The following is a 15901-nucleotide window of genomic DNA, read 5'->3' as shown; positions in this document are numbered from 1 at the left end:
CCGCAGCCACGACACGCCTTGTCAAGGCTCATCACCTCATCAAGTGTTCTCCTCCACCCACTGCTCTATCCTCTCAATAAGCTCCATCTTCTTGCCACTTGTGCTGAGTCCTTTGGCGCCGGCCACATCCTTCAACTGTGCCACCGTCATCTTCACGATCCCTTCGCTCTCCACCGCCGCCTTCAGCTGTGCAACCGTCATCGACGACGCGTTCGGTTTCTCCGAGGCCGTCTTCCTCTGCTTCGCTGGCCGCTCTGAATCACCGTCGTCGTCGGCCTCTCGCTTAAGTGCCTTCGTCGACGCCACCTTCTTGGCTTCTTCCTCCAGCTGCTCATGCCATTCTTGCATATAACCGCCTGCTCGCTTGCTCATTGCCTTGCTCTTGGGCTTCGTTGCGTCGTCTGGCTCGTCCGGCACCTCCTCCTCTAGGGCCAGGGCCTTGAGGATCTGGTAGTGCCATTGCAGTGCAGGGTTTGGATACTTTGCCGGGTTGTACATGCCCTTGGGCAGTTGCAGCTGCTGTACAACGACCCTTGCCTTCGACGTGAGCTCATCTGAGCTCCGCTGCAAGTTCTCCGGGGGCTTGATGTCTCGCAAGTCATCCGCAAACGGGAGTGGGTATAGCCAAAGGCCGGCCGGCAAGTACGGCGTCCCGGACCCCTCCTCCGAGGGTACCTTGGACGGCACGACGGCCGCGAGCATCGGTTGCGCGTTTGCCCGCACCACACACCACGCTAAGCCCACCTTGTCGTCTTTGACGAGCTTCTGCCACAGAGCTGTGAAGACACGCGTTGAGCCAACGTAGTCTTCCTCGCTGGGGAAAATGAACGTTGACTTTTTCACGGCGGCCCAGAACGGGAGGAGACTTCGCTGCTTGAACCCGATGATTCGGATCACGGGCGGACCAAAGTCTCTCAGGGACTTTTGCTCTTCGGGAGAAAAGTAGACGTACTCTCCGCCAAATTTGTACGCCTTCTTGACCTCGCTCTTCTCCACCGTCCGCGTGCTGTCCTCGGCGATTCTCGTCGTTTCGCCGGCGGCAATCTGTGGCTTGTCTCCATCGAGCCAAATGTAGCATGTCCGTGCTGGAGTCTGACGATGCAGAACGTTGTAGCCCTTGACCGAGATGCGCAGACCGGGGGCAATCTCGAATGGAAGATTAGAGAACAATGCCCGCTTCGGTGTCTGCTTGGAATTAATGTTGGAGGTTAGTGACCCGAGAAGGCTCAGCCCGTCTCCAGACTTGGAGACGGAGATGGTGCTCAAATTGGCTTCAGCCAGGGGATCGCGGTAGACAATGTCCTGTATGCCTGATTAGGGACAGACTCCGATACGGTATCGAAGGGAGGCGTACGTCGTAGAACTTGGCTAGATCAAAAGTGGCCTCTCCTCTAGTTATCGGGAAGAGTTCGATCGTGACACCGAGATCGTACAAGTCTTTGGCCCGTACGGCGGCAGCCGATGCGGCAGCTTTGTCAGAGGGATGCGGGTTATCGTTGTCTGTGATGATGAACAGGCGGCGGCTGCCAAAGTTGGCTGCTTTGGTTGTGAAGATTTGATTTGCGCAAAAAAGGACGTTTGACATGGAAGCGCCCTCTGCAGAAGGCGTGAGAACCTCATCCTCGTCCTCGCCGTCCTCGACTAGAGACTTGAGCGCCTTGACGTCGTCGGCTGACGGTACGTCGAGGTCCGTGAAGAGGTAGCAATTCGGGTAGCCTAGCCCGCCCCGGCCGTTGCCGTCCGTTTGGAATTTGGTCTTTTCGGTTCCAAAAAGAAGGATTCCCATCATGTCCTTGGGATTGGAGATGATGCGCTGCTCCATGAGGTGGTAGGCGGCCTTCAGGGCCGCTTCCAACGGGCTGTCTCGATCGGCCTTCCTCGAGGCCGAGACCGGCGGCGACTCCAACATTGACTCGCTGACATCTATGGCGAGGATAATTGCATCCTTCTGGGCTTTGTAGCTCTGTGCAAAGGGTCAGGTCACCAAACGGCTCGACAGTGTCATCGTGGCGCTTACAGTTTCGTCAATCTCCTGCTCGCCCTCATCGTCATCTTCGCGCCTCCAGTCTGAGTTGCCATCTGCCATTGTCGGTAATTGGAATCTTTTGGTGGAAGAATCACATGGCGGATGGGCAGTGCCGCGCTCATAAAGACATCTGAGAGATGCACCGTGAGCCAGCTCTGGTGGAGCATCGTCAACCGTAGCTCCAGGCAAACGCGCCCCAGGCAGCAGGGATCCGCGCCGAGTGTCGCGACATCACGTGCGGCGCTGTCGAAGATTACGCATCTTTCCATTGGCCAGTTGCCGGAACGTTAAAAAGTTACTCAACTCAGCCAACTGGCTTGTCAGATTAACAGGTACCCTGCTAACTTGCTGAAACCCGCTCGGCGAAGAATCTCATTGCATCATGGTCCCGACGGGCCGGGCCAGAGCTGACGCCCATGCCGCCTCCAGACGTCTCGGAGTTCCGCCGCCCGCGCAGAACGTGAAATCGGCCTTTTTAAATCGGCCGGCCGCCCTCCCCTCGCCCTCCTCGATCCCGAAGGTCGCATTCTGCCCTTCATTGAGTCTTCATTCGCTCGTCGCATCATCATGGCGCTGAGAACGCCGACGCAGCGCTTGGCTCGCGATGCCTTGAGGAGCAGCACCTCTTCCCGCCTCAGCCTACCCCGGCTCGAGTCCCAGAGCAGGCACTTCGCGACTCCCGTGCCTCCCGTGACGCAGGACGCCACCGGCTCCAAGGGCCCTACCGCCATGGTCTTCCTCAACATGGGCGGTCCGTCGACGACCGGCGAGGTCGGCGACTTCCTGAGTCGCCTCTTTGTATGAGTCTGCGATTGTGCGCCCGAAATGCTCTCGCTAACACGTCTGCGCCCCAGGCCGACGGCGACCTCATCCCTCTCGGTCGATTACAGTCATACCTCGGGCCATTGATATCGGCGAGGCGGACGCCCAAGATTCAGAAGCAGTACGCCGCCATCGGCGGCGGGTCTCCGATCCGGAAGTGGTCCGAATACCAAAACGCCGAGATGTGCAAGATCCTAGACAAGATCTCCCCGGAGACTGCGCCGCACAAGCCCTACGTCGCGTTCCGGTACGCAAACCCTCTGACGGAGGAGATGTACACCAAGCTTCTGGAAGATGGCTTCGGCAACGGGAGGGGCGGCCGAGCCGTCGCCTTCACGCAGTATCCTCAGTACTCGTGCTCGACGACAGGCAGCAGCTTGAACGAGCTTTGGAAGTGGCGTCACAGGCTCGAGGGCAAATCTGCGTCGGATAATGGAAACGGGACTATCACGTGGAGCGTCATTGACAGATGGCCAGTCCACCACGGCCTCGTCGAGGCGTTCGCGCAGAACGTCGAGGCCAAGCTGGCGGAGTACCCAGAGGAGAGACGCAAAGACGTCGTGTTGCTTTTCTCGGCGCACAGCCTGCCCATGTCTGTCGTCAACCGAGGTTTGTCATCCTTTCAGGCCCAGCACAGTTTCATTGCTCACAGTCCTCCCAGGTGATCCATACCCCGGTGAGGTCGCCGCCACTGTATACGCCGTGATGCAGCGCCTGAAGTTCTCCAATCCATACCGCCTGTGCTGGCAGTCGCAGGTCGGCCCGTCCGCCTGGCTGGGGCCGCAGACAGCGACTACCGTGGAAGAGTACATCGCCAAGGGTCAGAAGGACCTCGTTCTCATCCCAATCGCTTTCACGTCTGATCACATTGAGACGTTGTATGAGCTGGACGAGGAGGTGATTGGCGAGAGTGGGCATACGGACACGGTGAAGCGGGCCGAGAGTCTCAACGGCAGCCCCGTCTTCATTGATGCCCTAGCCGACATCGCGAAGACGCACCTCGAGAGCGGAGTGGCCTGCTCTCAGCAGATGGGTCTGCGCTGCCCAGGATGCAAGAGTGACAGGTGTCTTGAGTCCAAGAAGTTCTTCGCTGGCCAGCAGGCCAACGTGTTCCCTCTGGGTGGCAAGGCGGCGGTCTAGCGAGGTCTTGTTATTTACGGACTACGTGCTCGCGGGTGCACTTGCAGGGTTTCGGTAATTGCACCGCTGTATAATAAGTGAGGCATGGCGTGTATGAGAGCAAGGCGCAGCCTGACCATCCCACGGCGTACCCGGCTGTGACAGGTGTACTCGGTAAGGAGTAGGAAAACGCGGCTTATAGACAACCAACACTCTAATACTCCCTACTCGGCATGCGATGTGGTTGTCTCGAGCTATTTTCGCTCGTCGTAGGCGACTTACCCTGCACGTGCCTTGCAAGGCAGATTTGGTAACGAGTTGAATGCCGATATGACGTTATGGACAGACGCGAACAGTGGCATCTAGCCGTTATATTGCTTGCAGCGGACGCGCACCCGTGCGTCATGTTCTTCGGCGGTCACTTCCAGGTGGGCGCGTAAGGCTCACCTGGATGTGAGATGCGATCCATCGCCTCGCCTCGCACGGCCCAAGGTACCTGGCCGACGTGTGACACGCAGCGGGATTCAAGCACACACAATATCTTGCCGAGTACGAAGCGCGCTGAGCGAGATGCGCAAATCTGGTATGCCCAGTGCGTCGCGGTCGAAAGGACTGGACCACAACAATACAATCTGCATGCAAGGCTGGAGCGGAACACGAGGCGCTGCAGCAGCAGAGGGGCGTCGTACAGCATTAATCGGCGCGGGAGCGCATGCGAGCTGGCCCACCGCATCGAATCGAATACAAGCTCGCCGTGCGTCACGAGACATCGAGGCCTCCTGCCTGGTCCCAACGCGCGCGGAGCGGTGTACTATGTTTGGAACGTCGATGCCCAAGTGGCCGTACGTATCACAGAGTGACGGGCGAAGCGCAGCAGACAACGAATACGTTGATGGTAGTCCGTATGCTCACGACGGTGTCACCACCATCCGCGCGGAAGAGGCGCAGCGGCGACGGCGGCCGAGGCGCTATCCAAGCGGGTGAGCGAATGGGTTGAATCAATGAGCTCGCCCAGATTGGGGGGATTAATGAGGCCAGCCTCGGTAGCCGGGATGGCAGGCGCCCGTGCACAGCAAGCAGGGGCTGTCGAGGCGTCATCTCATGTGTCTCAGGGATTAAGGCGGGGGGGTTCCTTGGGGAGCAGGGCCCTTTTCTTGCCTGGTCGATCACCCAAAATTGCAGACAAAGAAAGGACACCCAAGGAAACAAGAAAAAACAAAAGGTGTGAAAATTGCCGATGCCGCTCGTGGACGATCCGTTTGGGCCCCCCAAAAGCAACGGCGCTGAGAACCGGGGGGTTTACCGGGCTCGAAAGGGGCAGTCGTCGTCGCGTTTGATTTGGGGCAGCTTGAACGCCAGTCTTGTTTTGCACCACCGAGCGGCGCTGCTTGCTTTTCGTCGAAGCAGCGCCATTGTCCATCAACCTGGCAGCTCAATCGCGGGATAAGGAGAGTCACATCTCGTTGGGGTTGAATGGGACTGGCGGCATGGCAGACGAGCAACTGAGACTGGCGCGGGCGACGAGAAGGAAGCATGTGCGAATGCACTTTGTAGGCGCACGCATGTCGCCAGAACGAGATGACAGCGAGCATCACAGACTCAGACAGCTTGTGCGAAGTCGGCGTGCTCAACCTCCGCATGCTCCCGTCTGCTCGCGTGTGCGTGTGCGACGTCGTCGCCGTCTTGTTTCCAGCGCCCGCTGGCTACCCTCAGACAGGCCCAGTCAAGACAATCCAAGGTAAGGCAACAAGGCAAATCGGGCAGAGCGCTCTGAGAGTAGCAGGGCATCACGTAGCGGGCGAGATGGCAGCAATCAAGGGTCGCATTGCCTGGCTGGCATGTGCGGAACAGACTGCCGACGGGAAGGGCCCCACGCACCACGTTTCACGCAGCATTCCAGCGAGCGACGACGCGAGATTGATTCATCTGTGGCGTTTCCCGTCGCGCACGCGGAAACACAATTGAAGCAGCAGCCGTGTAGAGCTGCGCAGACAGCTCATGAGCCCATGATGAGGCGAAACTTCGTCGGGTGACATTTTGAGGCGAAGCGGGATCCCAGTGGATGCACGCCAGAAGCCTGGCGAGTCTGCGAGCTCGGTGGCTGCAGCTGGCTTGCCCAAACCCCCTTGAGCCTTCATCTCCCAGACGGCCTCCCCCCACAGAGCAGGCCATGGTGAGCTCCCCCAAGCATCCAAGCACTGGGCAGCTTCCCACCCCCCCAAGGGTCCCGGGTTGGAGCAGCCCAGGGCCCGCGCCCAATCATGAAGCTCCGGCGGGTGTCCCTGCCGTTGGGTTAAACCTGTAACTCTCCAGCGCAGCCACCACCCCTGCTGCCGCTAGGCCGCGCGGGGTTTAGGGCGGACACGAACCCCCTTTCCTCCTGCGCCAGAGACTCGCGGTCGCTCGCTGGCCGGCCGTGGGCTCTCCTGGGGGCGGGAATTGAGGGCAGGGCTGCCAGGCCGGGCAAGTTGCGCCCAGGAAGGTCGCTGGGCAGATGGCAGAACCGCCTCAGTCCGTCGTCGGCCACGGAGGACCAGCGCCAGCACCCACCACAGCACGGGGGTGTTTCTTGGGGCGTGGTAGAGCCACCTGGGTAGTGTCAGCGTGCACAGGCCTGCCTGGCCAGGCCCTTCAGGGGCCAGCCTGGTACCTGGCTGCCACTGACTGACCTTGTCCTAGCGCCAGCGTTGCCGACGGGATGGAACTCGATGGGCATGGAGCCCAGGCTGCGGGCGCTGGCCAGGTCGGCTGGCCTCCACTGAGGCTTCCACTGAAGGGACCCGACTTGCCGACGCCAGGTCGGCTGCTCGTACCTGGACCTGGCGCCGGCTCAGGAATCGGGATGGCTGACCGGGCCTGCAGCCTCCATGTGCGAGAACTTCCAAGTTCCAATGATGGGTGTACCCTTTGTGTGAGCTGCAGGGCATCAGGTACCTACCCGCATTTGTGCTGCCCTGCGCTGGGCAGCAGCGAACAGGACTCGACTCGACTGACCACCTCTGGCGGGCCACTTCCACCTGCTGCTCGCCTCTGGAGTCTGGAAGGCCAGCGCACCAAAGCCGCCTCCATCTCGCCGCGCCCCCCTCGCCCCAGATCCCGCACGGCGCACGCCCCCCCTCTCCCCAAATTTCCCCTTCCCACTGTCCCTCGTCCCTCGCCTCGACCTTGACCTTGACTTCACTTCCACTCCGTTCTCCCCCATCCATCCATCATTGCTACTTCCTCTCGTCGACATCGCCAGCGACGCCGCCAAGGCATCCTTTGTCGACTCTTCGTGGCCACCTGCTTTGCCCGTGAGCCCTTCTTCTTCGAATCCCTTGACACGCGTCCTTCGTTAGCTGTCGGGTTCTCCCGGAGTTCCCCCCCTTTAGGTTCGTACGCTTGGCCTCGCCCCCTTACTCCCGCATTCTCGGCCAAAATCATCATCGTCACCACCACCAACCGCCGCCGCTCGCCGCAGCAAAGTCGGGATGCGATTTGCGGTTCTGGACAGCCGACGTGCGTCGGCGACAGATGCTCCGTCTGATCCTCCCCGATTTCTTGTTGCTGGCTGCTCAATCTCTCCTGCGTCGTTGCGCGTCGTGCTTCGCTCCCACCACCTGTTCTTCGCGACGTCGCAGCTCCCCCCGTCGCTCGACATCATTGCTGACCCCGTTCAACCAGATCCGCCCTTTCTCGAACTCCATTCTTTTAAGGACCAGTCGAACGCTCTTTACACATCGATATGGGTAAGATACTCTTTCTTCTACTTCCACGACACCGCCTAGTTCCAGGCAGAGGGAGGGAGCGCGTGGCCGGAGATGGGAGGTACGGGACGTCCTAGAGCCTCTTTGGCCGTCATTGAGGCAGCAAGAACGATGCACTGCGAGGCAGAGTCGACAATTACATCCCCTCGACAAGGACGACCTTGCTTCGTTCCCATCCCACTACAGTTCGACATCCAGACGACATTCGCTCCCCGCCATCTAGCTTTTTGGATTGCCCCTTTTTGGCCCTCGACAACACCTATCACGCCCAACCAACACCACTCCTAGCCGCCGTGTCCCACACCAGCCAACTGCAGGAGCCGTGATACAGCTTGGCATCCTTGTCACGAACGGAAACGCTGTCGATTCGACGCATCATACAACCATTGTGGCCGCCAACATGTCGGAGCGTGTGGCATCCAACTCACCGCCATCGGCGCCGCCCAGAAGCCCGTCGACTGGGAACACGAACGCAAGCCAGCTGTCTCTTTCCCCGTCGAATGGCACCTCTGCCCAGAGCACCATACACCACCCCCGCAGCATGCTTGATGTCGACGACCCCCCAAATGTCGGACCTTGGAATCCGATGTCGTTCGACGAGCTTTATGCGGGATCACTTCCAGATGTTCTAAAGTCTGATTCGGACGAGTCGAAGAACACCGATGGCGTCTCCAAGAGTGCCGATGGCCAAGCGAAGGACATGCCTCGTTAGCGCACTCTCTTCGCGTCTCGTCCTGGAACATACTTATTGCACAACAGACGTTTGTCGTTGACCTCTGGCTAACATTCTGATTGTCTAGCTTCGAACGGTTCTGACGCTCCTCAGGCGGCGGCATCTGCCTCGCCTGTCAATGGCAAGCCTGATGGATTGACTACTGATGATGGAACATCGCCTTCTAACCATGTTCCCTTAGTCCCCGCTCAGGCCGCGCCCGTCCCGGACAACCGGAACATCGTCCGCCGGAAGCTGACTGGTTATGTCGGCTTTGCCAACCTGCCCAACCAGTGGCACCGCAAGAGTGTCCGCAAAGGCTTCAACTTCAACGTCATGGTTGTCGGTAAGTTTCATAGGCTCCAAATACACCGATAATCGCTAACGAGGCTTTTCAGGCGAGTCTGGCCTCGGAAAGTCGACGCTTGTCAACACGCTCTTCAACACCTCCCTGTACCCCCCCAAGGAGCGCAAGGGCCCGAGCCTTGACATCATTCCCAAGACGGTCACCATCCAGTCCATCAGCGCCGACATTGAGGAGGCTGGCGTGCGCCTTCGCCTGACCGTTGTCGACACTCCCGGCTTCGGCGACTTTGTCAACAACGACGAGTCGTGGCGTCCCATTGTGGACAACATTGAGCAGCGCTTCGATGCCTACCTCGATGCCGAGAACAAGGTCAACCGGATGAACATTGTCGACAACAGGATCCACGCCTGCGTCTTCTTCATCCAGCCCACGGGCCACTCCCTCAAGCCCCTCGATATCGAGGTCATGCGACGACTGCACACCAAGGTCAACCTTATTCCCGTCATCGCCAAGTCTGATACTCTTACGGACGAGGAGATCGCCAACTTCAAGGCCAGAGTGAGTGAACAAGTCCGTGTGAGATAAAACGCCTGCATTCTGCTAACGCGCTGCAGATCTTGTCCGACATTAAGTATCACGGCATTCAGATCTTCGAGGGTCCTCGATATGAGCTTGATGACGAGGAGACGATTGCGGAGAACAATGAGATCATGTCCAAGGTCCCCTTCGCTGTCGTTGGTGCCACCAACGAGATTAAGACGGCCGACGGGCGCCAGGTCCGCGGTCGCGAGTATCCTTGGGGCATCATCGAGGTCGACAACGAGGAGCACTGCGACTTTGTCAAGCTCCGCCAGATGCTCATCCGCACCCACATGGAAGAACTCAAGGAGCATACCAACAATCTGCTCTACGAGAACTACCGTACCGACAAGCTGATCGCCATGGGAGTCTCGCAAGACCCCAGCGTCTTCAAGGAGGTCAACCCTGCGGTCAAGCAAGAGGAGGAGCGCGCCTTGCACGAGCAGAAGCTCGCCAAGATGGAGGCCGAGATGAAGATGGTCTTCCAGCAAAAGGTGGCCGAGAAGGAGAGCAAGCTCAAGCAGTCCGAAGAAGAACTCTACGCCCGACACCGGGAGATGAAGGAGCAGCTCGACCGCCAGCGCATGGAGCTGGAGGACAAGAAACAGCGCATCGAGAGCGGGCGGCCGCTAGAGAAGGAAGGCAAGCGCAAGGGTTTCTCGTTGCGATAAATGGCCGGCAGCGACACGCCAGCCCTTCGACATCCTTCTTGTCCGCTCTCTACGATCAACGTCTGCGTATCTGTGACGCCCCATACACCAGCAGCTCGACGCCTTCCATTTTCCTTCGGTTCTCGTTTATTCTCGCCTTCTTGTCACACCTTTTCACCCCTTTTTAATCCATACATCTCCCACCTAATCGCCCGGCAGCCAAGGCTTCGTCCCAGCGCAGACGACCAACCAAAACGTCATGAGAACACGGTCTTGCAAACGCGAGGAAGTGATGGCCAAGCACGATGTGGGCATGGGTGCATGGAGTAATGGGACGAGAGCTCCATCTTGCGACCTTCATGGACCGTGTTGGAACAAGGCACCACCCCCCACATTCAGCCTGTGCGAGAGCGCGGCTGCAGTGTCGCTGCGGTGGTAAATGTCGAGTTCCGACGAGCCGGCCTTAACGCGATGCGCCTTGTCCCGTGCGACACCCTGCACACTCTTACGGTTTCCTTTTTGATCTACGCCCGCAAGGATTGGCAGACAGACGCCTGCGCTTCGATGTCTTTTTCGCCCGGCATGCCGATGGGATACCGCTTCACAAGACTGGATGGAGCACTGGCTGCGGATTTGAACTAGACGGGAGCAGATGGATGGTTGGCTGGCTGCGGGGACTGAACAGCAACTGTTGTATTTTAACCCCGTGTGACTGGGACAGGTTTTTTGGTCGTCTCGACACACGAAATCGTCGTCTAGGCTCGTTTGTCGTCTCTTAGCTAGTTTGATTTGATGCTTTCCTTACGGTGGCAGGAGTCCCTTGCTGGGTGCGTGCCCGTGCGTGAGAGAGCGTGAGAGATGAAGTATGTACCCTTGGAATAGCTTATCATGAGCTTCATCGTGCGTGCCGCTGATGGCGGCAATGCTTTCTTTATTATTTTTGCGCAGAGAGGCGGACTACGGAACGCAAAGATGTGTACGCTCAATGAGGAGATGCTTCCTTCAGATTCGTGTCGTGTATGTATGTATAGCAGCAGTAGTAGTACAGTGGCCTGCGCGGGGTCCTCGCTCCGAGGCGGGCCGGCCTCGATGGGTGATGAGGGCGCGGCTTGTGCGTGCCGTGGTGGTCTTGTTCACTCCGCCCTACTCGTGGGTAATAGATATTCAGCCCAAAGTATTCCTCTCGTCCAGACCAAGAGGCCGCCGCCTACCTCCTCCGTGCGTTCTTGAAGAGGAACGCGCCGACGACGCCCGCGGCGATGCCGACACCGCTGAGGATGGCGACGCCCATGAGCCCCTCCTTGGCGACCTTTGCGTCGATGAGCTGGCGCAGGTCCGAGGCCTGGAGGTTGGCGGGCTCGCGGTCGAGGAGGAGGTCGTTGTAGCGGCGGGCCTCGCCGTAGTTACCGAGCTTGTAGTTGCCCAAGGCGAGGTAGTAGAGGCATTCGCGGCGGCGCTCGGGGGAGAGGCGGAAGATGTCGGAGAGGAGACGGACGCCGAGCTGCTGGTCGTGGCGGCTGTTGGACTTGACGAGGCCCTATGTGGGGGAAAAGGGGTGTCGCGCGTTAGCAGCACTTACACGTATACACATGGCGGGGAGAGTGCATGGGGTAGAAGAAGGGGGAGGTGGAGAGGCTTTGGTGGGCTCGAGACGGGGAGGCGAGAGCGTTACCCAGGCGTAGTTGAACTTTGTTTGGACGCCGACCATGTCGCCTTCCTTTTCATACTGGGCGCGCAGGACGTTGAGCTCCGAGGCGTTCAGAGGCCTGTGTTGAAAGACGGGAGTGTCAGCTCGAGCGGTGAACGGACGGACAGACGGACGGATTGCGGAGAGGCGAGGGCGTACGTCTCTGCGTCGAGCGCGTCTAATACCGGATGGAGTCAGCAGGCGTGCGCTTTGCAAGCACTGCAACGGGTATCAGCGAGCACAGGGACTAACATGGCAATTCCGCAACCATGGCTGCGGCAGCTGGGTCGGACGGGAGCGAAAGACTGGTAGGTGAACTTGGTGGTGATCGTAGTAGGGGGACCGTCGGGTCGCAGCGGCGAGGAGCTTTGATGGGGCAATGCGCTTGTGCGGAGAACTCTCGTCGGGGAAAGGATGTCTCGCTGCTGTTGATGGATGTATCGCGGTCGTCGCGGATGAGCTGTCGCCCTGGGGCGGTCAGTGTCGGATATAGGAGCGTCAAGGTAGGTAGATGTTATGGGAAGCTGAGGTTGAGGATGATGAGTGGTGGTGAGCTTGACGCAATGGGCGGCGACGGTGCGTCAGGTCAGTCAGTATTACTGAAGGTGCTGGTGCTGCTACCTAACCTCGGCGGGCAGAGCGGGCGGGTGGGCTTTTGTGGCGCGTGACTGTGGCGGACGATGACGCCGCCGCTGCGCAGGCATCAGATGGGCCGTCATTTGCGGGCGACCAAGGCAGGTTGGCAGGCAGGCAGGCGAGACATCCATGGATGGAAGTGGAGTGGAGGCGCCGTGGCCGCGTCCCGAGCGCCGGCGAAACCCCGGGGGCCGCAAGGTGGAGAGGGGAAACTTCAGGTGCCCCATGGCCCGATAGTGGGCGGACTGCCGCTGTAGGTAGTGGGGTGGGTTGGTCGTCCCGGCGACGCGACCAGACGTGGATTCGACTGTTTTGGGCGCCAGGGGTTCGCCGCATCGCGCGTTCTGGTGATTAATGGTGCTTCATTCGCGACCTGGTTTAAACATCTGCCGACGACAAGAAAAGGAATATTGCAACAGCGTGCGGTACATCACCACCGCCTTGGCATCTACACGCGTGCACACACACACACACATACACTCAGCGAACACACGCGCACGCACGTACCCGCGTCGAGCAAGGAAGAAAGCAACCAAGCAGCAGGCAAGCAAGAGTCGTCTCGACTCACCCGCCGCCACCATGTTGCTCGCCGAGGACCCCGCGACGGTGAGTCCCTGTTGTTCAAGCACGATCTCGAAAACCAAAGAAAGGCCTGGCAAGAACGAAGATTGCTGACCAAGGACAAACCCTCCGCGCAGCTCATCCACCACACCATCAACAACTTCAACATCCAGCCCGACAAGCTCGCCGTCGCGCGCGTCACCGAGTCGCTCTCGACGCTGCAGCAGGCGCGCGACCTGCGGGTGCGCGACGCCGAGGCCTCGCTGCGCAAGCTCGCGCGGCAGCTGGCGACGCTCGAGTCGCAGCACGAGCACGAGGCCGCCGCGCACTCGTCGCCCGCGGACCACGCCTCGCGCATCGCCACGCTCGACACGCAAAAGTTTCGCACCGCAAAGGCCGCCTCCGACGCCGAGATGGAGGCCGAGCGCCTGGCTTCTCGCGCCGCCGACCTCGCCGCCCGCCTCCAGGAGCTCGACCTGCAGGGCGTCGAGGGCGACTTGGGCTCAGGAGGGGACGGCGGCCGCAGGGGGAAGGACCCCGTCGATGATGAGGTCCTCCTGCGGCTCAAGGTGTATCGCAGCCTGGGCATCGACATTGAGCGCGACGGCCGCGACGGCGAGTGGTCCCGTGCCGTGGTGCGCAACGACCGCAAGGGCGACGTCCACGTCGTCAACATGGACAAGAAGTTCTCGCGCTTCTTTTACGCAAACTACTTTTGGCAGACCTTGTGATGAGCTGCAATTGGCGGTCGCTGGGCCACCATGCTCTAGGGACTTGTTGCAACAGAATAGTCCTTGGGAGGAGGGTTTGTTTGTATATTCCGTTACAGATACCAGGCGTTGAAGGAGTGTGCATCCATGCCATCTGTCGATGCACCGTCGTTGGCAATGAATAATGAATCTTGTATTTAACACCGCAGAGAGACGGCACTCGCTGCCTCAAGAAAAAAAAAAACGTCGTTTTATCATAGCATCTCTTGGTGAACGACACTGCTCTCTTTTTGCGATTTTGGAACCCCGACAAGCCATGGCCGGCTCCGTCACGCCACGGACGGCCACGGCGCCAGACACAAACAACACACACTCTCTGGTAGTATACACATCATTACACGTCATGTCATGCCATGTCATGTCGCGAGACGGGAGACGTTGCATCATAAAGGACCCGGCCAATCAAGCGGGCTGTCCCGACACCTTTTTGGTGGCGGCCGGCGACATGGCCAGAGGAAAGTAGCTGTCGCCGTGACCCATGGTCATGGCGGCTGCCACGCGAGACGCCGACGGCGTCCGCGTGCGCGAGCTGTTGGGCGAGGTTGGGCCCTTGCCTGACTGGCGCGAGTCGGGGCTCGCGTTGCGCCGCGACTTCATCATGAGAACGCCGCTGTCGCCGGGGGTTGGCGGCCAGGCGCCGCCCGAGGGGGTGCGATTGTGGTGGCTGCGGGGATACGGGAACTCGAAGCGCGAGTTGATGGTCGTCCAGGCATTGTCGTCGTCCTCGTCGCCGTCCTTGCCGGCGCGCCATCCGCCGATGCCCTCAAAGTCGCGTTCGGCGCCGACGCTGGGCATGAGTCCTAGGCCGGTGTCCACGTTGCCCGAGGGGGTGGTCGAGCCCGCGGACACGATGCTGGTGGCGCTGCTGGGCCGGCGACGCCTTCTCCTGAAGAGAGGGACCTGCTGCTGGGTGGGCGTAGGGGGGCTGGCATAGTCGTTGACGCTGTGGGCGCTGCTGCTCGTGGCCGTGGGAGAGACGGATCGAAGGCCGTGGTCGTGGCGGGATTGGGGATGCCGCTGGTGCCTCTTGAAGTAAGAGGGGACGAGAGACAGCGCGATGTCGAGGTAGACGATGAGGACGCGCAGGATGAGGACAGAGAAGGCGAGGGTGGTTGTGATGCCGGCGAAGAGGGCGAGGGGCGCGGTGACGATGAAGAGGAACGGCACCATGAAGGCGTAGACGGGGTTTAGGAGGGCCATTATCGTCGCTCTCGCACACTCTCTCTGGGCGCTCCTGTTCCTGGCAATTCGGCGGCACGTCGACAAAACGTGGGCCGTCGTTGGACGGACGAGGTAGGCGGCCGTCGATGCTTAAAGTCCAAGGCGGCACAGTAGGGCGCAGGATAGAGGAGGAGGAGAAAAGGATGGGCAACAGCAGGAAGGAGACGGGAGCGGAGGCGGCAGAACGGGAGGCGGAGAGGCGCTCATCCAAGCCCCCTCGCTGGACTCATGGCTCAAGTCTGGCGTGCGAGTGTCGAGATGGTGTGAAGCTGGACGGAGGCTGCAGATGGCTTGACCGGTCGGTCGTTCGCCAGCGGCGGCCGGTTGGCTGACGGGCAGGCAGAGCAGAGGGCAGAGGGCAGACGAGAGGGGAGACAATCACATGTCGCCGGCGGGCTGCACGTCAACCTGCCCCCCCCGCCGGCTCGCAAGCCCTGACCCGCCTGGCGCCCGCCCATTGCACCCTGCATCGCCCAAGCCGAGCCAAACATGCGCGAGCCGGGGCGGCGCCCAGGTGCCATCGCGCGTGCCGTCGTCCTGATATGCAACGGCGGAGAGAGAGCCGGTCCTGCGCCTTGGGGGATGGGATGCGGTTGTCGCCACCAGTGTCGACGCCGCCGCGGCACGATGGCGTCAGGGGCTGGCCGTGCATGCGGCAGCGATGCGTTGTCGACGATGTCGTTTGCGTCGTTGCAGATGCACTCGTGTCATACCGGCGGGGCATCGCAGGGTGAGAGCAATGGCGATAAGGAGTGATGGGTGCACGCTCGTCCCACGGCGCAAGGCATGTTGCAGAGCATGACGAACACCTGAGGTGGTGTTTTGTTGATGGCGAGACTCAGGGCAGGGTTCGCGCGGGGAACTGCAAGGATGCAGCCGCGAGTTGCTTCCGGGAGAAGACACAGACAATTGAAGAGCGGCGTGACGTATGCTATGGGCCATTCATTCCTCGAATCAATGATCCAATCTGATACACTTTTTGGACCCTGAGATTGCTGCCCAGATGGCAGACAATTGATTCCGTCTGACATGCGACCGGTTTCATCCGCATGTAGACGTGCCCCA

At 60.0% G+C, this 15901-nt stretch overlaps 6 protein-coding genes across 6 annotated transcripts; 3 read left to right on the top strand and 3 right to left on the bottom strand.

Annotated features, from left to right (window-relative positions):
- Positions 1–39: 39 nt before the first annotated feature.
- On the bottom strand, positions 40–2086 carry PLICBS_001131 (ATP-dependent DNA helicase II subunit 1; the record flags this gene model as incomplete). The annotated part of the gene is made up of 3 exons (XM_018317794.2): positions 40–1302; positions 1355–1963; positions 2018–2086. The coding sequence occupies 3 exons, from the start codon at positions 2084–2086 to the stop codon at positions 40–42; spliced, it is 1941 nt and encodes a 646-aa protein (XP_018183319.2).
- Positions 2087–2593: 507 nt separating this feature from the next.
- Positions 2594–3988, top strand: PLICBS_001130 (ferrochelatase hem15; the record flags this gene model as incomplete). Its single annotated transcript, XM_018317795.1, has 3 exons — positions 2594–2824; positions 2881–3457; positions 3510–3988. The coding sequence occupies 3 exons, from the start codon at positions 2594–2596 to the stop codon at positions 3986–3988; spliced, it is 1287 nt and encodes a 428-aa protein (XP_018183320.1).
- A 4125-nt stretch (positions 3989–8113) lies between these two features.
- On the top strand, positions 8114–9982 carry PLICBS_001129 (cell division control protein 3; the record flags this gene model as incomplete). Its single annotated transcript, XM_018317797.1, has 4 exons — positions 8114–8420; positions 8628–8771; positions 8824–9290; positions 9347–9982. 4 exons carry the CDS (start codon positions 8114–8116, stop codon positions 9980–9982), a joined length of 1554 nt encoding a protein of 517 aa, XP_018183322.1.
- A 1186-nt stretch (positions 9983–11168) lies between these two features.
- On the bottom strand, positions 11169–11919 carry PLICBS_001128 (mitochondrial membrane protein; the record flags this gene model as incomplete). The annotated part of the gene is made up of 4 exons (XM_018317798.1): positions 11169–11498; positions 11634–11727; positions 11808–11826; positions 11901–11919. 4 exons carry the CDS (start codon positions 11917–11919, stop codon positions 11169–11171), a joined length of 462 nt encoding a protein of 153 aa, XP_018183323.1.
- A 944-nt stretch (positions 11920–12863) lies between these two features.
- Positions 12864–13576, top strand: PLICBS_001127 (kinetochore-associated Ndc80 complex subunit spc24; the record flags this gene model as incomplete). The annotated part of the gene is made up of 2 exons (XM_018317799.1): positions 12864–12890; positions 12983–13576. 2 exons carry the CDS (start codon positions 12864–12866, stop codon positions 13574–13576), a joined length of 621 nt encoding a protein of 206 aa, XP_018183324.1.
- Positions 13577–14017: 441 nt separating this feature from the next.
- PLICBS_001126 (uncharacterized protein) lies at positions 14018–14815 on the bottom strand (the record flags this gene model as incomplete). Its single annotated transcript, XM_018317800.1, has 1 exon — positions 14018–14815. The coding sequence occupies one exon, from the start codon at positions 14813–14815 to the stop codon at positions 14018–14020; it is 798 nt and encodes a 265-aa protein (XP_018183325.1).
- Positions 14816–15901: the final 1086 nt, after the last annotated feature.

Source organism: Purpureocillium lilacinum (assembly GCF_023168085.1).
Source record: "Purpureocillium lilacinum CBS 284.36 DNA, scaffold_1, whole genome shotgun sequence".
Lineage (NCBI taxonomy): Eukaryota > Fungi > Ascomycota > Sordariomycetes > Hypocreales > Ophiocordycipitaceae > Purpureocillium > Purpureocillium lilacinum.
The sequence above is the reverse complement of the archived record's forward strand: the minus strand, read 5'-3'. Positions and strand labels throughout refer to the sequence as shown.